Genomic DNA, 13768 nt, shown 5'->3' with positions numbered 1-13768 from the left:
TGTTGGGTGTTCCTGTACGAAAATGTTCTTCCATGAGTTTTTTTCTGAATAGCTTTTCTCTTTAATGATCAAGGATATAAAACAATGGATCACAATATTTTTCTTAAACAGTAAAAACACACATTCGCCTAACATTGTTAATCTTCCTTTGATTTCTTTATTTTTATATTAATACAATTTTAAATCTCATCCAACTAATTGACACAAATCTGTTTCTTAACAAATAAACATAAAAATTGCACTCATTGTAATTTTTTAATTGTGATATAACTGTCAAGTCAATGAGTTTCTCGTCCTGATCAACTTCAGCGCCCTCTATCGCTATATAACAGCTACTGTAGCAGTAATAAAAACACACACAACATCAGTAATAATTCTTTCACATTTCATAAACGTGAATTCATTTTTTCTGTTCTCTCCTCTCCATCCTTCCTGATGATATTCCCGAAAGCTGCCGCTATTTTGCGTCTGCGTATCACGTATAACGAAAAGAAGAGAGGAACGGGGAAAAGAGGAAGTGGACGACAGGAAAAGAGGAAGTAGAAGACAGGAAAAGAGGAATGCTGTTTTTCGGTGTGATCGGACCAGCATAACATGCTACTCAAAATATTCATCAATGACAGATGATTCGATCAGATGATACATTTAAGCACAAATGTATTTTTGGTTGGTGACAAAGGCACGTAGTCATATAGAGACTTTACGTGCACAAATTGTTAAATATGTTGGAAAGGATTTGATATGATTTCTAACAACTGAAGTGGAGAAAGGACGGAGTTCAGCGAGGTGTGTACACGTGTGCTTTGTCTCTGTGTGCGCGTGCATGTGTTGTCAGTAGCCCAGAATAGTAAATATTTAAGCCAAACTTAAAGAATGTCTCAGACATAAGTTATTGTATGCAAATATATATGCACAGTTTGTAGATGTTTTAAAAGATGTTATAGATCTACAGTTTGTATGTTTTGCTCTAATATTTGTTTCAGATGGATGAGGTATTGGAGAAATTTCTGAAAGATCAGAAGATAAAGATAGCAGAAGAGAAAGCCTCTCTAAAACAGGATCCCCCTTATATGGAGATAAGGGTGAGAGACATGCTTATGTCATCTCCAATTTAAATTTGAATTAGATCACATATTAGGAGAAAATAAAATTGATGATAACTCCACAAGTTAAGAGACGCAGCTACTATAAATAAATGATCATTTAACTATATGTGTGTTCAAAACTTTTTGATATTTTATTAAACCAGAGACATAAAGAAAGAGGACATCTGCAAAAAGAAAACATACATCCAATCACGAGTCAGCAAGGTATTTGTGTTTTTATTATTCCATATTTAGCTTTGTGTGTGCGCACCTGATTTAAAGAAACATGCGTTTGTTTCATTGGTGTGTAGATGGAGCGAGTCTGCCGCTTGGTGAGGAATATGAACGAAAGAAACACAAACTGCAAGAAGAGCTCAGGAAAGATTACAGGAAGTTCATGGCAGAGGTGAGACACGCACATGCTTAACATGTTTTCAATGCCTGTATTATTAAATTATGAAATATAATTGTTGTGTCACTTACAGAAAGATCAGTGGGGTGCTGGTGACTTTCACACTGTTCCAGAGAGAAGAAGATTATCCAAGGTGTGTTTTTCGAGGGATTAGTAAAGCACATTAGTGACAGCTTACATAACTTCCAATTTGAATGCGGTTTAAAATGAAGCATCGTGTTGAAAAGTAATGTTTGTTACCCTTAAGAAATACAATGTCATCTGGTAACACTATAGTTTTGGACAGTACCATGTAAATACTATGCTATTACTAATACATGCTATAAATACACTATTCATACAGTATCATAACTGTACTTTTTCATAATATCTCTCTTACTTTTAGACTGTCCGAGTGAGGGATGCGGCCACCCTTACAGAGGTGTGCGGGTTGGGCTGGGGTGTTTGCAGCTCCGAGGAAGACTGCAGTGATGAAGAACTCATACTTTTACAAGGGAGGCGGCTTCAGAGAGAAAGAGACACCAGGACTGTAAACAAGTGAGAAAAGACAGACAGGGATATTATTGTTTGGCCCCTTTGGGCTGACCTTGTTTGAGACTAAATGTTTAATGAGATGCTTATTGTATGATAGTTTATATTTTACTATACAACTATTTGTCAGCTCTCAGAACAGTGCATTTTTTATTGTAAAATTATTGATATGTGATGTTGCACAATTAAAGATTTTTGGTATGTGCAAATGTGAGCTGTCTCATATTTTTTCTTTCAGAAGAAGAGGGGAATGTTACACAGAAACAAGCCATTCCACAAGCAAACTACAATACAGAAACAGGTAAAGGGCACACCAACACTGATGAACCTTTTGCTTTATTCATATTTATTCAAAGTTGGCCCACAATAACCTTTAATTTGGCCTGTCATGCCACGTGACATAAGGAAAAATGATAAACGTCATTGATGCAGATGTTTATATTTCTAATTAAACATGTTCTAAAATGTAAAAATTTTTGTTTTATTTGTACATTACAAACAAAATGCTAGGAATTGAAGTGAATATTTTTTTTAATGTACATGCATACTTGAAGTTGTATAGCATGCATCACGAAACTAAATGAACTTGGGTACTATAGGCTAATAATGGAGAGGTCGAAGCAGTGGCACACTTTTCAATTTAAAAATGATTGGCAAATAATTACATTTGAAAATAAAACTGCATGAGTTATGCATTAACAAAGTAATGTTTGCTTATATATTTAAAGTATTAGAAAATTATAAATTAGAAGAAACCTTAATTTTAATATAACACAGCAACATTTACTTTCGGCCCACGACCCTCAATCAGGTTTAATTTTTGGCCCTTGGTAGAAAAAAGTTTGGGCACGCCTGATTTAAAAAATATGTATATTAGATTTAAAAGTCTGGACTTTTCTGTGAGAATAAGCCAATCCCAGGCAACAGTTTCTACTTTTCTTCTTTATTGTTGCTCCATTAACTTTTATGTAGGACGTCAGCATCTGTTGCAACTCAATCCAATGAAAGATGCGGATCTGTGGCCAGTCAGGACACCGTGTGTACCACAGGACTTCTAATAGGTAAACATTACATTTTGGTATTAATTGTTTGGATGAAGGTCACTGCACCATAGATTTACACGCAATGCTGGATATTTGTTTTTTTTATTGAGGAAATAACCAGCTCACCTTGACAGAAATGGACATATGTCCATTTTTTTTTTTTTTTTGGACACAAAATTCTTTCAGAGACTCGGATATCTGAATGACAGGAGATTTTGATTGACAGGTGCAGCCGATCGGGAGGTCACAAAGCAAAGGAGAAAGGAGCATTATAGACGTGAACTACAGGAGCAAATCTTGGAGAAACAGAGGCACAAGAGGAGGTGTGTGTGTGTAAAAATCTAACTGGTGTAATTATCCAAAAATTCAATTGGATTTTAAGAATTGTGAGCATTATTGTAATGTTTTGTGATTGTGCGTCTTCAGGGAGAGGGAACTGGACCTCAAGGTTCCACTTACTGTAATGGATTTGGAGAGGAAGGTAAAAAGGTTTGTGTGTTTGTGTATTTTATGTTGGTGAAGTTTTTATGTTGATGTTTGGTACCGGTCCTATAAAAACAGCACTTTGTGAGCGAGCCGTCTGACTACAGACGGATCAGTGAGATGGACAGAAAGCTGCCAAGAGATGACATCATTCGCCTGGACACCGCTGAGCCATCTGAATGTCTATTACAGTATAAAACAGATCCCTCGTCTCCATGCAGGTATACATTCATATACAGATGCACACACAAATATGAACCACAAAACCAGTCACAAGGGTCAATTTTTTAAATTGAGATTTAATAAATAAGCTTTTCATTGATGTATGGCTTGTTAGGATAGGACAATATTTGGCCGAGATACAACTTTTTGAAAATCTGGAATCTGAGGATGCAAAAAATCCTGAATATTGAGAAAATCGCCTTTAAAGTTGTCCAAAGGAAGTCTTTAGCAACACATATAACTAATGATAAATAAATTTTTTATTTATTTACGGTAGGAAATTTGACAAAATATCTTCATTAACATAATCTGTACTTAATATCCGAATGATTTTTATGATAAAAAATCGATCATTTTAATCCATACAATGTATTGTTGGCTATTGCTACAAATATACCCATGCGACTTATGACTGGTTTTGTGGTCCCAAAGCTGGAATGCACATGCAGTGTCGTATTTACTCATGTTTTTGTTTCGTTCTCGCAGGGCATCTTCTCATCTGCCATCCGTTGCAGAGGTCTACAAGAGTCCAAGTAATGATGCTGAAAATTCACTGAGTCCCAGCACAGCCTGTACGACATACATACTGTACAGTAGTTTCACAAATCTGTTGAATCAGTCTTCCTGTATCAGTGGATGTGCTTGTGTTTTCAGATGGCCCAATAGCGGGAGTTTCTTTTCCAACATCATCACGAGAGACGCATTTACTCAGTCCTCCTCACCATGAACCCAGGAGAAACACTTACAGATCGTAAGAGTGTATACAACATATGCAACTCATAATTTCCTGTAATACACATTACATCTTAATTTGTTGTGTTTCAGGAAGTTTCTGGTTGAGAATGAAGGTGTAAATTCAGGTCTGCCAGTGTTCCCTACACATCAGACTCAGACAGACAGATTCGGCTATAAAGAGGAGCTCAGAAAGCAGGTGTGCTCTTATACTGTGCATATGAAGAGTTTGGTTCCAAAACGCAATAAACGCCATTTAAAAAAAATGAGTTGCTGCGAAAATCAGTATTGTATCAGGTCAGTATTAAAAGGTAAATTCTTAATTTTACGCAAAATCTTTACCAAAATGCGATAAACACCACTCCTCCTTTTCTGCAGAATGCAATAAATCCGCTCAACAAATCACAACGCACCATTCTACGCATTGTAAACAAACAATGGTGGCGCATTGAATCCTAGTCTTCCTCATCTACTTTGTAATTCGTGATCAACAGACAAATAAAAACAAAATAATACTTTGATGCATTGATAAACCTGTGGTGGTTTTCTGTGGCGGGGAAGAAACGTAAGCCATCAAAATCGATTAATTTAAGTGAGAGGCACTCGGGAGACAGAAAAATGCCCGCTGTTGCTTGTCCTCCCGACAGGATCAAGCTTCTGTCATGCTAACACATTGACCCCAGAGGATCTTATGAAAAACTTTACATTATTTTACGCAAAGTCAACTAAAATCGAGCAGGACCAAAACATTTTACAGCTGATCGCTGTCAAAAAAAGTTCAGCGACGATGTCCCAAGTATAACAGCAATAATGAGAGTGTTCTTAGTTTGACAAAGTAAGTGTTTTGATTAATGCCATAAATGTTTTTTTAATCAGTGTATACCACTAGTAAACCAAATGAATATAACATGGCAAAAAGATTCAATAGATTTATAGCATTTTGAAAAAAAAAACCTTGTCATGGATTTATTGCATTGCATGGAAAAAATCAGTTTTTATAACAAATCTTAGAAAATAAAAGTATGGATTTGAATTTAGGATAATGTACAGACAGCCAGTTAATATCGCGAAATTCAGCATGATACAAGTCCCTCCGCTTCGCATCGAGTCCTGATCAACCTGCTGTCTATATATTATCCTTTAAATATTAAACAGTATATAATGATGACATAGTCAGCAGTGGGTGTGTCCTCATTAACAACAGAAATCCGTGATAGTTTAATCTCCAAATGTGCAAGAAAATGTTCTTGATGTGAAACATGGATAGATGGTTGACTTAAGAAGTAATGTCTGACAGAATACATCTGATATCTGTTTAGATAGAGGAGCGAGCAGCCCAGAGGAGGGTGGAGAAAGAAGAGAGGCGGAGACTGGAGGCGGAGTTGGAGGCCGATATGAGAGCGTATGAACCTTGGGGAAGGGGGGGAGGCGGAGCTCCACTTAGAGACAGCACTGGAAATTTGATTAGTATGACTTTCAATATTTTAAAAATAAAAACAACATGCTAACCTATTAATTATGAAACATGACTATATTGATGATGTCTGTGTGTCTTTGTGTAGCCGATCTGAAGCAGATGCACATTTTAAATGCAACCGCAGGAGTGCAAAGGCAAGAGAGACCAGGTAACACACAACCTCTTAAACATACACAAACAAAATACTGTAACTAGTGAATATACAGTTCTAATTTTCTCATTTATATGTGTGTATCTAAAGGTTTTGTCCAGACACACTCGCCACAGTTCACAAGAGTGAGTGAGTCCACCAATCATCTCCAATCACCCCAACAACATCTAGAGCAAGACCAATACAAAGCTTACCTGAGACAACAGGTACACACACACTTACATATACATCTGTTACTTTTTACTTAAGCTATTATGTTGTTAAAAAGGTTACTACAGCATTTTCACTCTTGGTAATATTGTATACCATACAGGAAAAAATATATTTTCAAATATAATTTTAAATGTATTTGAAAAATTGCCAAAAATATATGTACTGAAATATTTTTTTTAATATGTTAACAAAAATGTATTTTTCACCAATATATTTTTTGCTCTTTTTTGTATATTTAGTAATATTTTAAAAATAAATATATTTTCAAGCATTTATATTCACGTCGCATTGGAAACATGACAGGTTTGAAAAGATTAAAATTAAATATATATTTTTAACTGCAAAATATACTTTAAAGGGCGGTTTCCCGGACAGGGTTTATCCTAGTCCCAGACTAAAATGCATATTTGAGCTGCCCTAATCTATTGACATATCCTAACATATATCAGTGCCATTTTTTATCACAAGATGCACACCAGTATTGTTTTTTGTAAGGTTTGTTTGTAAAAACTACTTAAAGGGGACATATTATGAAAATCTGACTTTTTCCATGTTTAAGTGCTATAATTGGGTCCCCAGTGCTGGTATCAACCTAGAAAATGTGAAAAAGAACAATCCAGTAACTTAATTTTGGCAAACCATTCACTGCAAGCATGTAAAAAAATTGGTCATTGAAATTTGGCTCCCCTTATGATGTCAGAAGAGGATAATACCGACCTTTAATCTGCACTATCCAACCACAGCACTGTCATTTAGTGAGGAAATCAGCTCATTTGCATTTTAAACACACATTTTTGCTCACAACTACAAAGTGGCAATTTTAACATTTATGGCATTTTGAGCCAAAACTTCACATACGTACTTTGGAGACACCAAAAATTTATTTGACATGACATCTTAAAAAAGTCTGGTGAAATGTCCACGTTAAATGTCTTAAAATAACTAAGGCTTAGTTCTGGATTAATCCTAACCCTGTCCTGGAAAGTGCCCCATATATTTTTATATATTTATATATTTTTTTTGGTTTGTGAAACTAGAAATATATTTGTTGCCCCTGATATACATTAAGAAATATTTCAAGGTTAAAATAAAAAAATTATTTAATTAAGCTTTACTTTTTACAAAATGTATATAGCATATATAAAAAAAAATATTTTTGGCACCACAAATAAATTTAAAGGTGACATAGAATGATTGAACGGGGTATTTATCCTTGTTCTGTGATGTGACATGTAGACAAAAATCTTTGTTTGGGTCTTTAATGCCTTAGAAGCTTCCTAAAAACCTCTCTCAGATAGCTCTATTAGGGTGGGGGATTTTAAACAAGTGGTTTTGCACCTATTTGGCTCCCCCTACTGGCTTAACTTGCAATCTCATTACTGATTGGCTGACTTTGCTGCCACTCAAAAAATGTAGCCAATTATTTTAAAGTGGAGAGGCAGTGAGATTCCTGTGATGTCATAAGCATCAGTTTTTCAGATTGGGCCGTTTTCTGGCTGACATTTCTAAAAGAGGAATTTCTATGAGACTGAGATGTTTAGCATGTCTAGCACTTTTTGTATGTTTGTGAATGCGGGTAGACTACCATTATTCAACAAAGACAAGGTAAAAAGTATTTTTCATTCTCTGTCCCCTTTAAGCACCACAGATATGATGATTTCTTCATGCTTTTGAATGTGTGTTTATGGATCTGCATGGCTTTAGATGGAGGAGAAGCACAGGAAGCAGGCGGAGGAGAGAGAGCGGCAGAGGGCCGAGGAGGAGAAGGAGGAGAGAAGATTGGCAGAACAGAGAGAGAAAATCAGAAGGGAATATGAAGAAGAGCTGGAGAGCAGGAGGCGCCGTGAGATGGAGGTCTCATAATATGATATATTTTATATTTAAACAATTGTCCAATGTTTTTTTTTAAATCGTTCTCCAGATTTATCTTAATCTATAGACGGTTTCAGCAGTAACCACATAAACAAGCGGCTTTCATGGTCATCACTTAACTTCCAGTAAACTCCGCGAAGAATAAATAACAACAAAGTCCTTTTAAAGTAATGAAACAGTCTATAGAGATTTAGAGAGATCCTTGGTGTCTGGAGGGTTTCTGCTGTTGCATCCAAAATGCATTTCTGAGCTCACAAACTGAGATTTGTGATCACTTTGCAGCAAAAGCGGAAAAATGAAGAACTCGCCCGTCTGGCAGAAGAGAGACGAAAGGAAGATGAGAAAAAGAAGAAAGAAGAACAAGAGAAAGAGAGAGCCGCTATGAAAAAACAAGAGGAGCAAGAGCGACGAATACAGCGACAGCAGGTGTGTGTAGAAATCTGACATAAATAACAGTATATGGTATGTCCTCAAGTAAATATGTGTATATGTGTTTGTAGTTAGTGTTCAGCTTTAATCATTTCATGCTGTTTTTTTTTAGGTTGAACGTCCGCCTTCCCCTCCCATCCCCACATTACAGAATAAACACCGCAACCCGCCACATAATACGGTAACAGCCTCACACCTAAACATAGACATTTCTTTCAACATACAAATGTTTCAAACATGTTCATTTAAATCTTTGTTTTTTAGGATTTGCCTCCATCTCAGGCTCCTCCATCTTTAGAAAACAAAAACCATCTGAGCAGAGCAGAGAGTAAACACACTTTGTTTTACTATATTAGTATTAGACATCCAGCAACTGATGTATTTTATCCTCTATCCCCAAACAGCGTCATACAACCCAGTTAACATTATTAAAGTAAAACATGACCTTATAGTAGGAACCCCTGAAATGTCTAGCAAACACATATCATTACACTTTGAGTGTATGCTATATTTAAGACTTCTCTCTCTTGCCAGCGGACAGAAGTGAGGTGGTTAAGGAGCTGTGTGCTTTAAGCAGACGCCTGCGCAGCGAGCAGCGGCGATTGGAGGAGCAGCTCTTTCAGACAAATTGGGATCATTTACTTTCCTCCCCCCTCACTGACAGGTAGAAGTTATCTGTGGTCTATTGTTGTTTAAGTAATAATGTTCTTAATATGTTAAGTCCTTTACTGTATTACTATTGCGAGACATCACTAAAATAATCTTTCTTATGGATATCATATAATCATGCATTGTGTGGTGATATTTTTGAAGCTTATTTGGTAGAGCATTGTGTTAACACTGCAATGGTTATGGGTTTGAATCCCAGGTCGCATGCATACTGATAAAATGTTTACCTTGAAAGCGCTATAAATCACTTTGGATAAAAGCATCTGCCAAACGCATGTTTCCTGGAATCGGACCTGCAACCTATTGGTGTGCTAATGCAATGCTCTACCATCTGTGCTACAATTATGCCTTAGAGGTCAAATTAAATGGATCTGTGTATTTGTGAAGGCACAAAGCAGATGTCTTTGACATGGCACGTTTGCGTATGCCTGTCCGAGGCCCATCGTCTCGTGGCAATGAGCCAATCAGCTTTAAGGAAAATGATGATATCATGTACAGGGGTAAGAATTCGCTATACTATACATTTTGATATGCTGTTATAGCTAATTATAAATAAGGTAAATCTAGTACAGAACTATACCAACTTTTTTTTATCTTTTTCTAGACGTCCTTATGCCTCTTTCTAGAACACAGCAGTCTGTAAGTAGGGCCTTCCTGTGGATATGAGTTTTCCAGGAATTTAGCAGAATTTAAAAGAAGTTTAACATGATGTCTCCATTTCATCTCACACAGAGGTACAGAGATGTCGAAGGAGGGCGTGGATCTGTGCTTCTGTCAGAGAGTGAATTTATTGGTGAGAACACAAACTAGACATGTTCAAGTCAAGTCTTAAAGTCACAATGACATCATTTTTCACGTCATGACGTATATGGGTCATTCTACAGAAAAGGTGGAATTCGGGTGATGGAAATCTGCTTAAATGAACTTCTTTCAACATACCCAAAACTTCTTTAGTAGCATTAATTAACTTGTCAAATCTATGAATTCGCAAAACGGGGAGCTTAATCTATGTTTAACTTTTTAATACATTTTAATAAAGAATCCATGACGTTGTATCTTCAATACCTGACAAAATGAGAATATAATATAGATAATGAATATGGTAAAACTTATAAACTTAAGCGTTTTTCCATCTTGTTTTGTTTTTATGCTTTTATGTTGGTCAGTTAAAGGAATAGTGCTTAGGAAGTACTCATTAGAGAAGTAACACCAATGACGGTAACACCAATGACCATTTACAGAAAAAAACTAACACTTTAACAAAATGGCTGCCATTAGCCATGTGCTATTTCATCAGAGATGTAACAATCACACACTTATTCAGTATAATGCATTTTTATGTAAAGATCTTAACACTCCCATCTATAAAAAAAGAGTAACACTAATGACATCCAAAAAATCTTCTCTCAAAATTCTTAGATATATCATGATATTTTCGACAAATAAGGTAAGACATCTCACAAACCTTTTGCCTTCCTCCACTGCACTTCTGATGCATTGTTTCAAAATAAAAGTGCTTTGGGTAGGGTGACACCAATGACATAAATTTGGTGGACAAATATTTATTTGATATTATTCATATTAATAGTGTATTTTTTACCATTTCACTGTTGAAGTAAATTCATGCAGGGTTAAAGGTAAATGTAAATTAGATTTGTTTTATAAAAAACATGGTTTTAAATAATAAGTACACAGTTCAACTTCCATGTATGATCAAAGGGACAGGGCAATTTTCAGGACCAAAAAAAAGATTAAAAAAAGTTTTAAAAAAAGGAAAAAAAGAACATTAAATAAATAAACTCTCTCCTAATTTTAAGGACAGTCTATATTTATTAAATATAGATCATTATGGGATTATTCGGTCAAATTAAATGATTAAGGGGTGTGCAAAAGCAAGGGACAAGCATTTCCACCTTTTTTGTAGAATGACCCATATTCAAGTGAAACGGCTTCTAAAATGGGAAAAAATGTAAGGCGGGACTTGAATTCGTCCATCAAGGACTGATTGGATGGTTTGAAGTCTTGTTGCTAACTGCTAATGTTGCTCACTGAAATCTTTTCCTTGGTTTAATTGCTTTACTTACTTATTAGATCAAAACGGAGCTGCGTTCCCAGTTCCTCCAGATGTTGAGAGGAAATGTTCTCAGCTGTCGGCACGAGAACGACGCAGATTAGCAAACCTTCAGTCGGTAATTCACACTGGCATTAAAACTTTTTTTTGTGACTTCAAGTTTTTTTAAGCACCTGCCATGTAAACATAGTCTGTATTACTACAGATTTACTTAATTGTAACACACTAAACACAGCCAAAGTCTTTTTTTGTGATTTTCTACATAAAATCATCCTTAATACATAATAATAGATTTTTTTTTTTAAATATAACCTTGATATCTTTAATATTGACTTTGTGCATAAGACGTTAGCCTGCATTTCACAGACTGAGTCACTATGTCTGGTAAACGTTTGCAGGTGTGTGGCTAAAGTTAACTTTGAACCTTGCTTATACAATTTTAAGAACAGTTCTGATTTTAGTCTCTTCATTTGTTTGTGCGTGTGTGTGTTTGTGTGTAAGGCTACAGAAAGGGAGCAGGTACAGCAGCATTCATTCAACATGAAGAAACCCAGAGAAACAAATACGTTCAGGATGAACCAACTACAGTCCTACAGACATCACAACATCACTGCAGGTTCTCATTGAAATTTTTACATTGTGGATCATCAGATATTTCATACATTGATGTAAATTAAAAGTCAAAAGTCATTAATCACCCATGTGAGTAGTGTATAACAGCTCTACATTGACCATGGTGATGCAGATAGACCCAGTTTACACTAATTTAACCACAGGATAGAAATCTCATTCCTGTGGTGAAATGCCAAAGGCTCTTAATGATTACATTTTTACTCCGAACACTTTAAGGCTGAATTTACACTGCAGATCTTGATGCCCAATTCCGATTTGTTGACTATATCCAATTTGTTTTTGAAGACCTGTTTACATCATCTTTTAAGTGACTCTTGTTTTGGCAAAACAATAACCACAGAGGAAGTAAAACGTTGTGATATGCAATGGACACAGACACATTGATTATACGAGATAATAGATAAAACTTCAACATTACTACACTATGTGGAGCCATCGTGCCAAAGATGCGCTGATAAGAAGAGTAATGTGATTGGTGGTAGTGTCCTCTGAGTTGATGTCATGCGCCAACTTTGCATTTTTTAATGACGCATCACACGTCTTGACATGGGAATATCCGATCTGTCCGCTAACATTGCGTTTCATATCCGATTTTTTTCAAATACGAATGAGGCCTGAACCAGATCTGTAAATTACAGACTTTTTTCCTGCTTACACGTCCGTGCGTCATATCTGATTGATGCCACTTGAGGGGAAAAATAATAATTGAGTAATTTCTAACAGGCAGTGTAAATGCAGCCTTAGACGGTTGAATCCAACTTTACAAACAATCAAAGGGTGCGCTATTGTGTTGCAGGGGGATGTAATGGTGTGTTTGTGTAGTAATGTAAAGATACATATCAGTAATTCTAATGTGTTTAGGTTTCGGCTCTGATGAAGATAAGGATGAAGTTGGCCAACGTGATGAGCGCTTTAACCTACGGTGTCCTGGAAGACCCGGCTCCATAGATACAGAGCCCTGGGTTCGAGCTGAGTCCTCGGACACGCTCAGGAGACTCATGTCAGGCTCTGAACTTTGATAATATGAGAAACATCTAAGGCTGTGCAGAAGAATCTCTGTGAGATCAAATGACCAGCAGCACCACAAAATCATTTTTGTCTTCAGTGGACATTATACAGATGAAGTAAAAATCAATTTGTTAAAATGCATGATGCTTTTTTTTAAAAAAGCAGTGACACAAATACTGTATTGAAATAAAGTTTTTAATGTTTCACAGCTTGTGTAAGTCATTCTTGGAAGTGCTGCATTTTTTTGGGAACTTTCGAGCTTCAGATACACAGCAGAAAGTCTGTTTCTTGAGTGTTTTCCCTTATTGATTTAACTTGACCCACAGGATGACACAGTTAAAGCACCGGCTTTAGGTAACACTGAATGGACCACAGAAATTTTTTTTATTTGCAGTACCTTCTTTATTTCTTAAAAAATGGCCTCTTCTACATTTAGATTTATGGTCTTTCTCTAATCACAATTAAAATGGGCCTTTACAGCTCCTTTAACTGGTAAGTATTTTTGAGCAGTCACAAATAAGATATTTGGATATACAGTATTGAATAAAAAAATATGACAATTCATTACATTTTTGATACGAAACGTTGGGCCTACCATTTTCATTCTCAACAACTATCACAGCAGATTTTCTAATGCAAATGAAGAATCATGCTCATCATTACATTGAGTTATACATCTTAATGTAACAACATCACTAAGCCAGCACAACTAATCACAAAAATGTTTGCAAAGCAAA

General features: G+C 35.9%; 1 protein-coding gene across 2 annotated transcripts; it reads left to right on the top strand.

Annotated features, from left to right (window-relative positions):
* The first annotated feature begins 369 nt into the window (after positions 1-369).
* cspp1b (centrosome and spindle pole associated protein 1b) lies at positions 370-13237 on the top strand. Of its 2 annotated transcripts, none has more exons than XM_065266714.2 (28): positions 370-786; positions 984-1082; positions 1250-1310; positions 1397-1491; positions 1571-1630; positions 1883-2034; positions 2270-2329; positions 3001-3089; positions 3298-3394; positions 3498-3552; positions 3633-3775; positions 4263-4348; positions 4431-4527; positions 4602-4707; positions 5828-5975; positions 6071-6133; positions 6227-6342; positions 8054-8203; positions 8504-8647; positions 8763-8831; positions 8915-8978; positions 9185-9314; positions 9707-9819; positions 9924-9958; positions 10052-10112; positions 11411-11508; positions 11892-12006; positions 12885-13237. In XM_065266714.2, the coding sequence occupies exons 2-28, from the start codon at positions 984-986 to the stop codon at positions 13040-13042; spliced, it is 2664 nt and encodes an 887-aa protein (XP_065122786.1). In that variant the 5' UTR covers positions 370-786; the 3' UTR covers positions 13043-13237. The 2 variants fall into 2 exon arrangements, with proteins under 2 accessions (XP_065122786.1, XP_065122780.1); XM_065266708.2 differs by having other exon boundaries at positions 371-786; positions 2267-2329.
* Positions 13238-13768: the final 531 nt, after the last annotated feature.

Source organism: Paramisgurnus dabryanus, chromosome 6 (assembly GCF_030506205.2).
Source record: "Paramisgurnus dabryanus chromosome 6, PD_genome_1.1, whole genome shotgun sequence".
NCBI classification, from domain to species: domain Eukaryota; kingdom Metazoa; phylum Chordata; class Actinopteri; order Cypriniformes; family Cobitidae; genus Paramisgurnus; species Paramisgurnus dabryanus.
This window is presented reverse-complemented; position numbering and strand designations above follow the sequence as displayed.

Coding starts and splice junctions, on each gene's coding strand:
- cspp1b (XM_065266708.2), top strand. CDS start 984: ATGGATGAGGTATTGGAGAAATTTCTGAAAGATCAGAAGATAAAGATA. Junction 1,492..1,570: donor ACAGGAAGTTCATGGCAGAG/GTGAGACACGCA, acceptor TGTCACTTACAG/AAAGATCAGTGGGGTGCTGG. Junction 2,330..3,000: donor AAACTACAATACAGAAACAG/GTAAAGGGCACA, acceptor ACTTTTATGTAG/GACGTCAGCATCTGTTGCAA.